At 54.3% G+C, this 15,824-nt stretch overlaps 4 protein-coding genes across 4 annotated transcripts; 1 reads left to right on the plus strand and 3 right to left on the minus strand.

Moving 5' to 3' along the window:
* Nucleotides 1-466: 466 nt before the first annotated feature.
* On the plus strand, nt 467-4,439 carry PFLUO_LOCUS9159 (uncharacterized protein; the record flags this gene model as incomplete). Its single annotated transcript, XM_073786958.1, has 2 exons — nt 467-3,476; nt 3,532-4,439. The coding sequence occupies 2 exons, from the start codon at nt 467-469 to the stop codon at nt 4,437-4,439; spliced, it is 3,918 nt and encodes a 1,305-aa protein (XP_073643161.1).
* A 589-nt stretch (nt 4,440-5,028) lies between these two features.
* PFLUO_LOCUS9160 (uncharacterized protein) lies at nt 5,029-5,354 on the minus strand (the record flags this gene model as incomplete). Its single annotated transcript, XM_073786959.1, has 2 exons — nt 5,029-5,106; nt 5,178-5,354. The coding sequence occupies 2 exons, from the start codon at nt 5,352-5,354 to the stop codon at nt 5,029-5,031; spliced, it is 255 nt and encodes an 84-aa protein (XP_073643162.1).
* Nucleotides 5,355-5,651: 297 nt separating this feature from the next.
* Nucleotides 5,652-9,002, minus strand: PFLUO_LOCUS9161 (Cyclin-dependent kinase catalytic subunit; the record flags this gene model as incomplete). The annotated part of the gene is made up of 1 exon (XM_073786960.1): nt 5,652-9,002. One exon carries the CDS (start codon nt 9,000-9,002, stop codon nt 5,652-5,654), a length of 3,351 nt encoding a protein of 1,116 aa, XP_073643163.1.
* Nucleotides 9,003-9,994: 992 nt separating this feature from the next.
* Nucleotides 9,995-13,248, minus strand: PFLUO_LOCUS9162 (mitosis inhibitor protein kinase swe1; the record flags this gene model as incomplete). Its single annotated transcript, XM_073786961.1, has 2 exons — nt 9,995-10,726; nt 10,780-13,248. 2 exons carry the CDS (start codon nt 13,246-13,248, stop codon nt 9,995-9,997), a joined length of 3,201 nt encoding a protein of 1,066 aa, XP_073643164.1.
* Nucleotides 13,249-15,824: the final 2,576 nt, after the last annotated feature.

The raw sequence follows: 15,824 nt of genomic DNA on the forward strand, positions 1-15,824 counted from the left end.
TCGAAGCTGGACTGATCCATTTCTGCCCCTCTCCTCTGGGGAGAATTTGACAGCCTACTCGTCACCTGCAGTCGACAAGACGAGTGTCTGTTATTTCCGAAGTCTCTGGTGTGTAAGTAGAGTTGAGGTGTCTCCATGAAGATCCCAGATTGCTCTCACCCCCGTGCAATCCGCATCGGCGCTGTGGCCCGTGGCTGACCGATTGTTTCACCAAGTCCTATCCAGTTCAATTGCACCTCTCCTGCCTCTTAAGAAATCGCCGACGAGAAACCGCCGAGAATCAATCTGCGGCAGGCGCGCATTGGGACGCCCAGCAGCAATCGGTCGCCGTCGAATGTCATCCTATTGATGGGAACTGGTCGTGCCGTGCTCTGGCTAGCACATGGAAACGGTGATGGTCTGAAGCCTTTTGTCTGGTAGATGTGCAACAGCGACGGCCATGGACCTACATTCCCCGGTTGCCTCCATGGCTCAACCATCCCCAGCACCATCCACCATATCGCGGGGTCCATCTACGGCTCGGTCGAGGTCTCGGCCTTCTATACGTCGACGAGAATCATCTCCCGGGCCGTCCTCGTCGACTCCCGGCCTGCCGACACCGGCACTTTCTCCGGACGGACAGAGTGACAGCGAGGAAGTCAATGAGGAAGATACATTATCACCATTCGATCCGCGAAGGATTACGCCCACGCTCCATGCCTCGCTCGTTTCCGAAATTCTCTCACTGCGCCGCGAAGTGGAGAGCAAGACCAAAACCATTGATGTATTGGAAAAGAGTCTGGATGAATCGACGACAGAAAATGAGACTCTGGGCTCCACTTTGTCCCAAGCCGCCCGCGAAGCCCGTTCTCTAAAACATCAGATCCAGCTTCTAGAGGGTGGCACTTCATCTGCGATGACCGAACTGGCCCGAGAGCGGGATGAAGCTGTTGAGAACATCACCGATGTCCGTAAGAAACTGGAGCAGGCACAGAAAAGGGTTCGGAGTCGAGAAGATGATACCGAGCGAATGCAGGCGCTATGGGATCGCGAGCGTGAATCCTGGACCAGCGAGCGCCGGAATTGGGAGCGCAAGGTTCATGTGGTGGAAGGCCGGTTAAAGACCGTGTTGAATGAAGTCGCAACCGCCCAGGAAAACGGCACGCTCACAAAGGAAATGTCCAAAGACAGAACCAAAGAGAGCGACACGGCAAGTGTGATTTCCAGCAGTCCAGGACACCGGCGCATGAGCGTTACGAGCATGACCTCAAACGAGGGCGATGACTCCAATGTCCACAATGTCCGGTATTCGGTGATCAGCATTGCCGCTGGTGCTAAGGGTGATTCGGGCCTGAATCTGGCGGAGGAGTTGGCCTTCGATGAAGAGGATGAGTTCGCAGACTCCGACGACGATGACGACGACGCACCTGACTCGCCCGAGGCTCTCCCCGAGGAACGACCGATTTCAAGTCAGTCGCATGCATCCCACACTGCTGTGGCTTCCAAGGCAAGGAAACTGCTGGGTCTTGCTATCCAAAACCCCGATTCGAATCATGCGACAGATTACCGTGCCCACGAGCCAAGCGGCCAAACAAAAGCTGCCCGGCTAGCAGTGGAATACTGCGATTCAGGTATTCAATACTCGCCTCCTTCATCTCCTAAGCTATCTGCGGTGATTGAAAGCCCGGTGGGCGAAATTGCCACTGTGTCTGTGGAAACGCAAACTGATCTGCCCCATGAAGATGACGGCAGAGGCGATGAGGCACCTCAAATGATAGACAATTCGACGCTAACCAACGCAACTGAGATGATCTCTGTGTCATGCCAGACAGTCGGAGACCTACCTAGCCCTCCATGGACACCCAAACTGATCGAGCCGCCATCCCAATCCGCGGAGGCTGCGTTAGAGTCAGCTCCAATGCTATCAGCCTCCACGCAGACTGATCCGACCCCGGCGGTGGAAGCCGACAATTTGGAGAAGAAGCGGTCTACTCTGTCTCCAAATGACATTCCATCGTCTAATATGGAGGTCCCCATGATTGCCATTCATCCTCCTGTCTCAGAACCGCCATCTCCTCGCAACAGCGTGGTTCTACCGCCGCAAACAAAAAGCATATCATGCCAAACCAACTTCCGGTCCATCGTTGATGGCCGCTCGATTGGTATCCAAACCGAGGAAATCCGCATTGATCAACGCTCCGTCAAACTTCCCGCCAGTCTGCTTCCCTCTGCCATTCCTGATGTACCGCCTCGTTCTGAACTACGGGATTCGGGCTTTCAGCCCTATCGAGCGCCTCCGCCCCGGCCAGCCAAGGGGCCACCGACTGAACGTCTCGCAAAACCATCTCGGGCACCTTCATCGGAGCATGTGCAAGCTTACCCAGGTAATAATGATAATGGGCCGCTCTCCGACGATGTGGTATCTGGACTTCGACGACCATTCCGGTCCAGCAGCCTCTTTGCTGGCTTTAGCGACGATGAAGTAGACCCGGAAGACCGCGATGTCTTTACCGATGATGACCTTCTCAATCGGCCGTTTGCTTCCTATACCCTCCGACGGGGCAAGCTGGCTTCAAAGTCAAGACCCAGTTTGGACGAGACGACTCTCCCTGAAATCGATGAGCAGCTGTCAGACCCTGAATCTAGACTATCGGATACCGTCCCCAACTCATCACGCGGCGCCCAACGACATGGAATGGCTGCACCTAACAGCCGGCAGTCCGGCATGCGGAGGATGGCCATAATCTCCAACGGCGCGGCCATACACCAAAAGTCCCGCACGCGCAGCCCTAGCTTGCCTAGTCTCGATAGCGGCAGCGCAGGCTCAAGCATCGCACCGCCCTTCCCAGTCCCTATCCGCCTCAGCTCGCGTAAGATTCCACTGAATGGCAGCGATGGGCCCCCGAGCCCGACTCGCTCGACTGGCCGACAATTCTCAGAGCGTGGCCATCCGTCACTCGTTCGACGACCTACTCTACGACGAGTCCGATCCGCGGCAGCCATGTCGCAGACCGACCCTACCGAGGTTCCAGAAACCATCTCTACATCTACACGATCAATGTCTCCTTTCACGCCAGATACCCCTACGTTCCAACCCCCGCCCTTGCCATCCGACGATATCACGATGCCCCGAGATCGACACATGGCACCCAAACGGGCATCGCACCGCCCAACCGCATCCCGCAACTGGAGTCAGGGTCATGAGCGACAAGATTCTATGGGAGGCGTGCAGCCCACCAGTGTCGTTGATGCAATCGCGCAGACCATGGTCGGCGAGTGGATGTTCAAGTACGTCCGGCGACGAAAGTCTTTCGGAATGGGCGAGGCCAAGGATAGCTGGGAAGGACGCAACCCGGATGAGGTCTCCGCCAACATCACCAACAGCGGCGTGCGGCATAAGCGCTGGGTATGGCTGGCTCCGTACGAGGGCTCAATTATGTGGAGCAGCAAGCAGCCAACGAGCGGGCCTGCCTTGTTGGGCAAGAGTGGTAGAAAATGTGAGGATCTCTATTTCATTATCATCTTACGTTGCTAACCTTTTCCCGTATTCAGTCACTATTCAATCAGTTCTCGATGTCAAAGACGACAACTTACTGCCCAAGGGCTCCAACCCACCAACCGCATTCAACCGCTCTATTCTGGTTCTAACGCCTCAGCGAGCCCTAAAGTTCACAGCACTCACTATGGAACGGCACTACGTCTGGTTGACGGCGCTTTCCTTCCTCAGCCATTCCACCATGGGCTTGCATGACCTGGCTGCTTTGCCACCGCTCCCTCAAGAAGAAGCCGGATCGCCCGTGCCGCCACAGGCCGCACTGCGACGCAACCCTATCCGCGACTCCATCCGCGTAGCAAAGGGTCGTCCACGCCCAATGCCCAAGGGCAAGCGATCCTTGGGTAGTGCAACAGCACCAGCACCCGACATGCCATCCAACGGCCTGGATACCATCAACTCGATGATTATGGCCGCCGACGCACCGCATGTGCCTCGTTTCTCGACACACAACAACCACACCCGCAAGCGCAGTAATACCGCGCCGCGTGCGCCGGCAATGCACGCTATCCGCAGCTTCTCTAGCAAAGACACGATGCCCTCCTACCACAGTGGAACCACTGCCAATTCATCCGAGGCTTATTTCCCGCCCATGCCACCCCCAAGTCTACCACCGGGTCTGGGCAGCGGCCGGAGCAGCTTCAGCCGCACCTCCGAAGCCAGCGGTCGTGCCTCAAGCACCAACACTGGCGCCACGTTTGATGTCGGCACCGTTCGCATGGAGGCATTCATCGATCGTCACGCGGAGCAGATCAATAAACCGCGTCCGGTGCCACAGAACCGGCCGCGGCATGTACGCAAATCTTCCAGTCAGTGGAGCGAGCAACGCCGGTATGAATTTGATCTGCCGGCGTTTGATGAGTCCGAGCTGGGGTTCCGATCAGAGGACCCGTTCCGAGGATTCTAATCTCTGTCGGCGTTTGATGAGTCCGAGCTGGGGTTCCGATCAGAGGACCCGTTCCGAGGATTCTAATCTCTGTCATTCCCTCTTCTACCTCACCTTCTCCTTCCACTTTCTCTCCTTCGACTTCTTCTCCTTTCACCCCTTCTCCTCTGTACAGTCCTTGTCTATATATTGCTTTCTCCTTGCCTTACCTATTCTCTACTTACATACGGTGCATATCTTTTTGATGTGATGCGGTGTGTGCGTCTTTGTGTTGATACCTTTGCTACTGGGAGGATCCTTGTCATTACCCCTCCGGTCGATACAAGGCGTTGCAGGAAAAGGGCCTGGAATGAGGTTGTTGATAGTGTATAATTTGTGATACTATGGTTATGGTCAATTGTTGTAGTGGTAGTCGAGCTCATTCAAGGCCCCAATTATACAGCTACATGGATGGTTCAAATATGCGAAAATATAAAGTATAGACGTATATCGATCCAGTACTCTGTATATACAGTGTCCCCACGGAGATTACCGTCCAAGAGTGGGCGGATGCAATGTCCGCTTCCCATCTCATTCATTCCCCTAATACACAAGAGATATTGGCACGGCCTCACAGCTTGGCCGCTTCCTTCACTTCCCCGATCTTCAACTTGGGCGCATACTTCTTCAGCACGGACTCGTTGTGGTACTACCACGATCATGACCATTAACATTCATTCGTGGACCGATCGCTCAGAGCGAAAAAGGGCTATCGCTCACCTTCCAAAACTGCTTCGAGGCATCCTTGCCCGCTACGCGCTTGAGGATCTTGGCACCGCCGGGGTGCTCGTTGATGAACTCGGTCACGTCGTAGACATTGCTGTCAACGATGATGTAGAGGCCATTGTCGGCGGTGTTGTGGGAGGCGACGTCGGCGGGGGTGAAGGACTTCGACATTGTGAGAGAATGATAGATGTGGTGGATAGGAGAACGACAGAGGGTAAGGGGTGTTGAGGTGAGAATTTAAGAGGACGAGGAAGAGAAGTAATGGATCAGAAGAATAATTCCGATCGGAAAACAAGAAGTCCGGGGGGTTCTGGGGCAGCCGAGGTTGAAATGGGGGACCGCGGGATTGCAATCGAGAGTTTGTGATTGGACCTCAGGCGGGTCTGGATGACTAACGGTCTAATTCGTACGTGAAGTTAATCGCTGTATAACTAGTTAAATATTCCAAGTTATGTACTTCAACAGAATCTACATTCGGCTCTTCTCTCCACTCGCCCCGGTCCCCTTGGGTGTCTTTCGGTCCAGACCTAGAGACTCCAGATCCTTCTTCTTGTAGTAATGCGGCGCCACTTCCACCAACCACTCGGCCTGCAGCGGCAGGTTGCTGCGCATGTACTCCTTGCTGGTGAGTACCAGCTCGAAGTAAATCACCCACCGCGGATTGACCTCGAACAACGTGCTAGACGGGTGCAAGTACACCGTCTGCCCGTTCTTGATCGTCCGGTAGCTGTCGCCTCCGCGTTGCAGTCGTCCCGCGTTGGGGAAGAACCCGGATGTGATGGCCTTTTGAATCGGGATCAGGTTGGTGGAACCGCAGCTGCTGACACTGACCTCCACTCGGTCGCACAGTTTGGCCAGCTGGTCGCGCACATCGCGTGCCCGTGTTAGGCTGCGCTGCTGGAGGAAATTCTCCCGCGCCCACACGAAGCTGAAGTCTGAATCCACCCATTGATTCCAGATATTGAGCAGCGTCAGGTGGTCGCCGCCGTCCTTGATGGTGAACCGGTTGCGCGCACTGTCTGCGTGGATCTTCTTGTCTTTGGGCCGGAAGAACAGCGCGCTAGCCTCTCCCAGCATCGACACGATCGACAGGACCTCTTCCACGCAGCCGTACTTGTCTGCCGCGAGGATCGCTTTGGCCAGCATCGGATCTGTCGGAAACTCTGCCATCTGCCGGCCGACCTTGGTCAGCTCGCCGCGGTCATTTAACGCCCCGAGAGCGTACAGCTGCTCCAGCGCCCGAATGATCGTCTCGGCCGGCGGCGGGTCCATGAAATCAAAGTCGAGCAACTGGTCGATGCCCAGGGATTTCAACATGAGAATAACACCGTTCAAGTTCGTGCGCTGGATTTCGGGGGTCGTGTTCTCCTCCAACTCGTTGTAGTACGCCCATTTGGTGTAGAGCCGGAAACATTTGCCCGGTCCAACTCGGCCGGCACGCCCAGCTCGCTGGTTGGCCGATGCTCGGGAACACGGAGTCACCACCAGGCTTTCCATGCCAGTGCGCGGATTAAACACATTCTCCTTGACAAACCCAGGGTCGATCACGTAGACAATGCCATCGATCGTCAAACTGGTCTCGGCGATGTTGGTAGCCAGCACCACCTTGCGTGCCTTGGGCGGCGTGGGTTCGAAAATCTTGGTCTGGAGCTCAGAAGGCAGATTGGCGTAGATGGGACAAATGATCATCTCTGGTATTTTGCTGCCCAGTTTCCGTGCCGTTTCCTGTAAGCTTTGTTCGGCCGCTTCAATCTCCTCTTGGCCAGTCAAGAACACCAGGATATCACCGGAGCCCTGCGTGACATGGATCTGGAACACCGTGGTGATCGCTGCCGCCAAGTAGTTGGCTTCCGGTTGAGAGGTGTAGTGCACATCAACGGGATATCGTCGACCGGGAATGTTGAAGATAGGCGCGTCGTCAAAATACTTTTGAAATTTCTGGGCATCCATAGTTGCCGATGAGATCAGCAACTTGAGGTCGGGTCGGGCCTTGGCGATATCCTTAAGGAGGCCACACGCAATGTCCGTGGGCACTGTCCGTTCATGGGCTTCGTCAATCATCAGAGCCGAGTACTGGCTTAGGTCCGGCTCCGTCAACAGCTCTCGCAGCAACATTCCATCCGTCATGTACTTCAGAATGGTCTTGTCGCTCGTGTTATCTTCGAATCGGATGGCATAGCCGACTTCATTGCCAATCTTAACGCCCATCTCCTCCGCCACACGCGCAGCGACACTCATGGCTGCCACTCGCCGCGGCTGTGTGCACCCAATCTTCAGGTTACCCTTAGTGTAGCCAGCTTCATGGAGGTACTGCGGGATCTGAGTCGTCTTTCCAGAGCCCGTTTCACCGACGATGATCAAAACTTGGTGATCGTGCACGGCCTGGATAATCTGATCGCGGAACTGGTAGATGGGAAGACTCTTACGTGTCTCTTCCATCGATGCGGCCTTCTTCTCCGCGGCATCCAGCTGCTCCTTGAGATTCCGCTGTTCCGCCGTCATCAGCTTCTGCGTGCCTTCAAGTTTGGTGTCCATGACAAAGTTGATCTTTTGCGAATCGTCGAAAACATATTCGTAGTCACCTTCGTCGACAAACTCGGCCTTCTTAATTTGGGCTTTGGCCTTGGCTGACTGCTCCAATTCCCACTCTTCGTGCTCAGTCACAAATCGCTCCTGGCCCATATCATCGCGATCCACGTAACGCTTGTAGAGAGCCTCTTCTTTCTTTTTCCGATCAATCTTGCCCTTCTCCGTGATGTAATCTTCCGGCATCATGTAGCCATCGCGGTGGTCATCGATCCGTAGTCGTTCTTCTGCAATGCGCAGGACTTCCCGGTTTCGGGCAAACTCCTCTTTTTCTCGGCGGGTCAGATTCGGATTTTCGCGCAGCTCAGCAGCTTCCTCCGCAACCTGCTGCCGAAGGAGTGCCAAGCGCTCAGTTTCTCGCTTCTTCAGATACTCCTGGCGAGATCGCAGTCGCAGATCAGGCATCATCTGCGCTCGAGCATCGGCGTCGTCGGCCAACGCGCGCCGTCGCGCAGCTTCTCCATCTCGTGTCCGGTCCTCGACGATTTTCTTCGATTTTTTGTCATCTTTGTTGGCCAATCGCTTCGCAAACTCGTCTCTCTCGCGGAGGTCGCGTTGGCGCTCCATTTCTTCCTTGGTCTGCGGATCGAGGTCTTCGGCCGGCGACGGGGACCGAGGGGAGGCGGATCCATTTTCGAGCCTTGTTCGTTTGGAGGGTGACTCTGCGAACTCGCCGGCGTCTTCCGAAATCTCTTCGTCGCCCCAGCGATCTTCAAAGTCGGAGTCCCTCTTTCGCAGTTTTTTGGTGCGCGGGCGATCCCGACTCTCGGCGTCGCGACTGCGGTCTCTCTTTCGGCGTTCGTCCTTCTCCGAGTGATTGTCATCACGCCTCCCGCTGGGCCGTTCTTTGTCACCATCTCTGCCTTTGTCCTTCCGCCTCCGTCTGTCTCGGTCTGCTTCGACGTTCATCGGCCCCAGGGAGGTGCCAGGGTCGGGCAAGTCGTCTCCCATTTCCACCAGGCGATATTTCTTCTTCGTGGATTCTGATTTTCCCGGTGCGTTTGGAGTGGCGGACGCACTGGGTTTTGCGCCCTTGCCCAGCCGCGCAAACAGCTCTCCGCTGAATGCGCCAATGTCGTCGGAGCTGCCATCGAGCAAGGACCCGAGTTCGGTGGTCAGGGATGAGGCAGACTTGGCAGAGTTGGCTTTGGCCAGGACGAAATCGATGATGATTGGATCCGACGCGCCGGTCAGGCGGATGAGGGAGTCGGACACGAAAGTCTTGTCGTCCATCTTGCGGGACTTTTTCGGCGGCGAACGGTTAAAGGGGGCTCAGAAAGAATGGCGCATGTTGTTCTATGGGTTTGAATTAATGTAAGGTAGTGTAGTGTAATAGCAGCGAGAATCTGGTAGAAATCGCCTTGGAGGGCAAAGAAGGAAGAGTGAGTGAGTGAAGAAACGGAGGTGCAAAATGCCAAGGCGGAGTGGCGATCCCCAACATTTGCATACTGTTAGGGCTACGTCGAATTCTAGCAATAGCTTTGCATTTTGGCTCTACGTCGACCATTACGCGCTATTAAATCTCTCCATTGAACATTGCGATACGCGTACATGGAATAAACGTGTTCACTCAACGGCGCCGAGGTCAAACAGGTCAATTTATCACAATCCAAGAAAGCCAGTACGAATGAGACGGCAAGTCCGATGCCAGGAACATAACGCCTTAGCTGCCGATGCTTAGGGATCGCCCTATATATGCTGACTACCAGGCACTCCGATGACCAATCTTCTCATCGACAGGAAGGAACATACAAGAGAAACCCCTGTGGCAGGGGCATGAGACCTTGTGGTCAGGGGACGTTGGTACATTGTATGACAGCTCTCATAATGCTAGACAATCGTACAAAGGAAAAAAAAAAATACACACTCCGACGAAAACGAATGGAGAACTCCATGTTCAACTCCAGGGGAAACGCTTGTTGCAGCCGGACAAACTCCACCGGGTCATGATGTGGACAGGCAAGGAAAGGAAAGCAAATCCAGCAGTAAACGTGAAAAAGGCCAAGAGACTGGCAACAACGATGGCAAAGGCCATCTCAGCTTCAACTCAAAGAAGCGTGTAGCAACAAAGGGGAATCGTGAGGCAAAAAAAAAGACATGGCGTGAGAGATAGGACAAAGCAGAAAGCCCGGAGTCTGATCAACGCCGGGAAAAATGACAAAGGGAAAGATACAACGCACAGAACACCCTCCATATGCACAACAAGTCAAAAAAGGGGAGATAAATTACACATCGATCATTTCGGCATCTTCGGCCAAGATCTCATCCGCGGGCCCCCAGTTGCCCTCAAAAACGGTGGCTCCAGCCCGGCGACGCTGATTCACAAACTGCAGTCCGTATGTTTCCAGGATCTGGTCGGCCGTCGGTCGATCCAGCGGCTCGGGGGAGATCATCCATCGGACAATCTTGTCCAACGCTTGCGCATGGTGAGAATCAACCATGAAGTCCGGAGGATTGATAAGCTCGCCGCTTCGAGCCAATCGAGGTTGTTTCGGTTCGGTTAATTTGCGACAGGTCAAATAGTCTTCACCAAAATCGTCTTCGCCCAAGTCCGATGCACACAGCTCTTCAAACGATGACTCTTCCGACACAGGGTTGCCCGAAGCGTCACGGAAAATGCTGGTTTCCGAGCTCCAAGTCAGGCTGGGCACGTCGCTCATGTCACCGTTCCGAAGCTTCTGCCAGGACAGACCGTTGTCCGGCAGTTCAACGTTCCCAGCAATCTCAAATATGATCAAACCGAGAGAGAAAATATCAGCCGGCTTGTCAAAACGGCCCATGAGAATCTCCGGCCCAATGTATTCTCGGTCGCCTTCGCCTTCAATACCATCTTCAGCAGGCCAGCGAGTGGCCATGCCGAAATCACCAATTTTCAAGACACCTTCAAAAGTAACAAGAATATTGGCTGGTTTGAGGTCCAGATGGATGAATCCTTGATCGTGAATGTGTTTCAGTCCCTGTGGAATGATTAGCATGGGTTATGCAACTATCAAAAAGGCAGATAACATACCAAGGTCAGCTCGAGCAAGATCTTCCAGATCCGGAAATCATCCAGTCGGGCCTTGAGGCCAATCTGGGCGAGGAAAACATCCAAGCTACCTTCCTCGCAAAACTCGGTTTGAATGTATAGGTGGCCACCGGCCTCCCAGCTGTCCATGAATGAGACAATGTGATCCGTGTGGATCAAGGTCTTCAACACATCCACTTCCCGAATGCGACGTTCGCGATCCTTCAGACCGGAATATGGCTGTTTGCTCTTTTTGACAGCCCAGACCTGATGCGGCAGAGCGGTAGGAGACTTGGGCTCGCTCGAAGGAAGAGAGAAGACAGACGGAAGGGTCTGGTTGTGTGATTGAGATACACGATAGACCTGAGAGAATTCTCCAGTTCCGATCAATTCAACCTTCTCAAACCGTGATGTTAAGCTCGGGTCCACATCGGGGATATGATAGCTGCTCATTTGAAGACTAGGAAGTTTGTTGGACGAAGAAAAGGAGTCGCGTGGTCCAGTCGGTGTGGCAGGAAAATTGGTGTTGTCGAAGTCAGCCTGCATGGAATGATGTTGCTCATTTGGAACCGAGATCGATAACCCACTTGGGTCGGGTGGAAAGAATTGATCACGAGGCGTCCGAGGTGACGCCTGCAGGAACTTGTCCCGCAACGGGCTCGCCTTCGTCTCCGATAGCCGTTCCAGAGACGCGATTTGAGAAGTTGGAGGGGGGTAGGTCCGGGAAGGTAGGAATGTCTGCTTCGTAGGAGTCGGGGGGAAATCGGTTTCAGTGAATGGCTGGTTGTCATTCCGGGAGGACGGAGACTGAGCTTGTGAAAGCTCGTCACCGTCAACGCTCACAAAACTGCTACGACGTGAAGCCTCAGGCCGACTGAAGGTGTTGCCAAAAATGCCCATACCTCGAGCGAAGGGCCCCGGCTTGGGACGTGCCGTGGTGGGAGGGTTGAATGGGGATGAGGGCTCAGCATCAGTTTGCCGAAGGAGCCGGGATTTGTCGAAGAGTCGCTCTGGTGGAGGGTTTGGTCCCGCAGCAAAGAGATTGACAGGCCGCTTGCAGGGAGTATCAGGCATGTTCTTATTGAAAACACCACCTTGAGGTTCTTCGGCATTGCGGTTCTTCTTTGAGATAAGCCCAGTCGACATGAATGCTGCCGGCAACGGCTTCACCAGCTTGTAGTTTTCTGGCGTCGCAAATGACTCTGCAGAGGTCGAGTCCTCCCGAGTCACTCGGCGGACAGGAGCAGGCCGAGTGGCACCAGCTGGGAGAGATTTGGAGAAATTGAAGATCTGTCGTGGGCGCTCGGGTTTGGGCATCGGTTCATGGGTAGGCGAGTCATCGAGGCTTGACCCCGAGGAGGACTGGGTGATTGTCCGGGAGAGAGGATGGGCGGCAGGGCGGGTGGGTTGCGGTGCCGGGGCAGTTGGATTGGCAGAAAACAGAGGGCTGGCTGGGACAGGCCGGGGTGAGAAGATGTTCTCTTGACCGGCCTGGAACAGGCTGCTGTCAAATGACATGCGCGGCCGGACTGTCAATGGAGTACCCGGTTGAGATGCTTCAGGAGAGTCTCCCGGCTGCTTGGGTCGACCAAAGAGTGACCGCTCACCCTGACGTTGCTGTAGAGTAGACCGCCGAAGAGATGAAGAACGCTTTGGAATGGTAGCAAACGGACTGAACGGTTGAACAGGAGTGGGGAAGGATGGGATATCATTTCCTGATGGAAATGTTCCCGAAACGTTTTCGTTATCATGGTCGAAAATATTAAAGTCCGTCGAGAAGTTGGGCATGTGTACGCTGCGCCGCTTCGCCGAAGGACTGCCCCGGGAAGCTTGGTCCAAGTTCATGATGCCGTCGCTGCGCTTCAAGGGACTACCGGTGGCATACGCTCCGAACGTCCCACTCCGTCGCTTTTCAATACGCGACATTGTTGATCGAGATGCAGATCCTGGCTCAAGTGGAAGAACAGATGGAGAGTTGTGCGCACAGGGGCTTTCGGGGGTGGTGCTTTCCGGCACAAGCAGGTCTTCGACAGACAAGACATTTTCCTCGCCCGGTAGTAATGAGACGGGCTGGCTCGGTGTCGCGTTGCCACCGTCTGTCGAGACATTGAGGGCGCGTCTGGCCGGACTCCGGGGTGATGTTCGTCGGCGCATCGTCGGCCTGGAGATCTTCGCGCTTGGGGGATAAGGCACGGCGAGAGGAGATTGATGAGTGGAGGTTGGAAATAGAACAAAGTTGTTCGGCGTGGACCGCCGCGAAGGCGACAGCGGTGATGAGATGTATGGTGCAGACTTGGAGGGAGACTGAGTGCGCGAATTGAGAAAGAAGTTGGAGCTCTTTGAAGGCGAGCGCGACAAGGAGCGCCGTAGCTGTCGGATGGCCGAGCTGGCGTCAACGTGATGGATGCCCGAGTGCGATGGCAGATGGAGCGTGCCGCCCGAGTCCCGGTGCGGCGAGAAGGTTGCAACCATGACCAGGGGAATGCGTCCACAATGTGCCGCGCAACACGACGAGAATGAGAGCTGATCGGGTGAAAACGAGGTTTCCACACGCCAGTTCAGCGTTCGAAGAGATGGTAGATGTAATGCGCTGGAAGGTCTGAGTATCTAGCAGACTCCGTTGGTGTTGGGACAAGAAGGCGCCTCAGCCACGATCACGGACTGACCGAGCGATTTTGACGCGCCGGTGTGATCAACAACGCGGCCTTTGGGGGAGGTGGCGTTTCACAGATGAGTCAAGAAGAATGCTGGATCGACCAGTCAGGGCAGGCACGCCGGAACCTCTGGAATGCTGAGGAAGGCGCAGCCGTGGTGGCGGTCGAGTCGGGAGGGGGGGGGGGGGGGGGGGGGTGAGGGAAGTATTGGGATCAAAGGCGGGCAGTCAACCATTCATTGCGCAGGCGAGGAATTCGTGATTGACGCCTCTCTCCATTCAATCACGCGGCAAACACTGCTCTACGTGCGCCTGCGACGAAGATGTTTTGGTTGCTTGCTACTTGGTCGAGGGCGCGCGCAGGTCCGGCGGGAATGTTTCAGATAAAACACACCGACATGCGGCAGGCGCGAGGCGGCGGACGATGATGTCGATAACAACCGGCAGGGGCGGAACACAGAATCGTTGGGGATGGATTCCTTTTCCCAGACTGTTTCAAGGAAGCACGGAAGCGTAAGGGGCGGATCCCCCTCCCACACAGGTGTTGAGGTTGGCCCACGAGGACGAGAGGGTGATTGAGGGGTGGGCTGAGGAATGTGGGCTATGCTGGGTGGGTGTCGCGGATTGTCAGAGTCGGGTGAGGTGATGGAGGGTGAATGAGGTATGTATGGAGGCGGATGATGATGGGGGGGTGGAGGAGGGGCGGGTAAAAAGAGTGAGGAAGGAAAGAATGGAGGAAAGAGATGAAAGTTGATAATATGATGGATCATGACGCGCCCCAGTCGCGTTGTGACTTGTCTGGATCGGGGTTAGTGTGGCGGCCCGACGCGTGACCATAAACAAATAGACGCTCTTATGTCAGCCGCATCTATAACTCGGTTAACTGAGGGATTGTGAGTATACACTACGGTTTACTCTGTTTGCGCATTCATCTGCAGATGATGCTCGCTACTTGCACAGAATACATTCTGCCCTGCTGGGGCTGAAGCAAAATTCGAGTACGTGAGCAGCTGGCCCCAGCGCAGCGACGTGGACGTCACCGGGCTGCCTACAAACAACAACAGGCCATCCCATTCGACAGAAAAATGCACCGAAGAGTATGCACAGATGCACCTGACCCTGGAGCCCACGGCCATTTGATCCCAAGCATTGTTTCGGAGTTCAATGGACCGGCCGCCACGCGAACTCCCCTTGCTTCGACGGCTGCCATCCATGAGTCTTCCCGCATAATCGCACTGCCACTAGATTCCTCGTCAATATGATGCGTCGTCATGCTAGTCTTGGACAGTTGGCAGAGAAAAAGGCCGCTGAGGGGCGAGTGGCAAGGGACCAGAGCACTCGGATTGCGTAGTTGGGCTGCCTAGGACAACAACAAACAATAGGAGACGTAGAGTACTAAAGATAATAAAATAAAACATGACTATATTAGATGTGATTTCCTCGTAAACGCAATAAATCTGACCCTGAGAACTATAAGGCTTTAGGTACAGTCTCATGGGTGATCGTCCCTTCCAAGGATGGCAGCCACCCCCTCCGCTTCTGACAAAAGAATTCCTGAAGAGGCCTCCACTCGCTTATGGAAGGCCCTAGATCCATTGTGCCCGAGGTGATGGTCACTGCATTTTCGCCTTCGGGGACTCCCTGACTCGTGGTGAACAAAGGTGAGCCACAGGTGGAACAAAACGACCTGGAGAGAACTCTGCCTGATTCCTGGTTTTTGTCCTCGTAGACTTTCAGTACATCTTTTCCAGTGATAATACGGAGTTGCTATAGACAAGTTAGTATGGATTTGTATCAATAGAGATGCTTAGAAGCTTACTTCTTTCAAGTAGAAACTGTTTGCCATGAAGCTAGACCCGGTGCATTTGCGGCAGTTATCGCAGTGACAGAGAAGAGTGGTGACCGGGTCCCCAGAAACTTCATATCGAATGTTCCCACAGAGGCAACTTCCAGTTATGGCAGATGGTGCCATGGCTTTATAATGAGATGGAAAAAGTGATAAATAGCGGTAGTCGAGAATTATGGTCAATTTTCGTTGTCTTTAAGAATGAATGAATTCGCAGGGATGCCAAGTCAGGCCTCCCACGGTGTGACTCAGCGGTACTCTAGAAACCTCGAGAAACTTCAGGATAATAATGACTATGCTTCCAAACCAACCTCTAGTTAACTATCAGTCCGGGAGTATAACACAAATTACGTAGCCTAATGTGCCGCACTATGGGTTGCTTATTATTGGGTGGCTTGAAGATCGTCCGGGATCTGCGAGTCATATCTCGCCACTACAAGTGATGTGTGAGAACAGAAAATGAACATGTCTATCTATTAAAACGCACAAGAAAACAATAAATGCAGGAGAAGATTCAGAGGCGCCTCACCTCATCTAGGTAGTATCCAA

This window comes from Penicillium psychrofluorescens, assembly GCF_964197705.1.
Source record: "Penicillium psychrofluorescens genome assembly, chromosome: 6".
In the NCBI taxonomy this organism is placed as follows: domain Eukaryota; kingdom Fungi; phylum Ascomycota; class Eurotiomycetes; order Eurotiales; family Aspergillaceae; genus Penicillium; species Penicillium psychrofluorescens.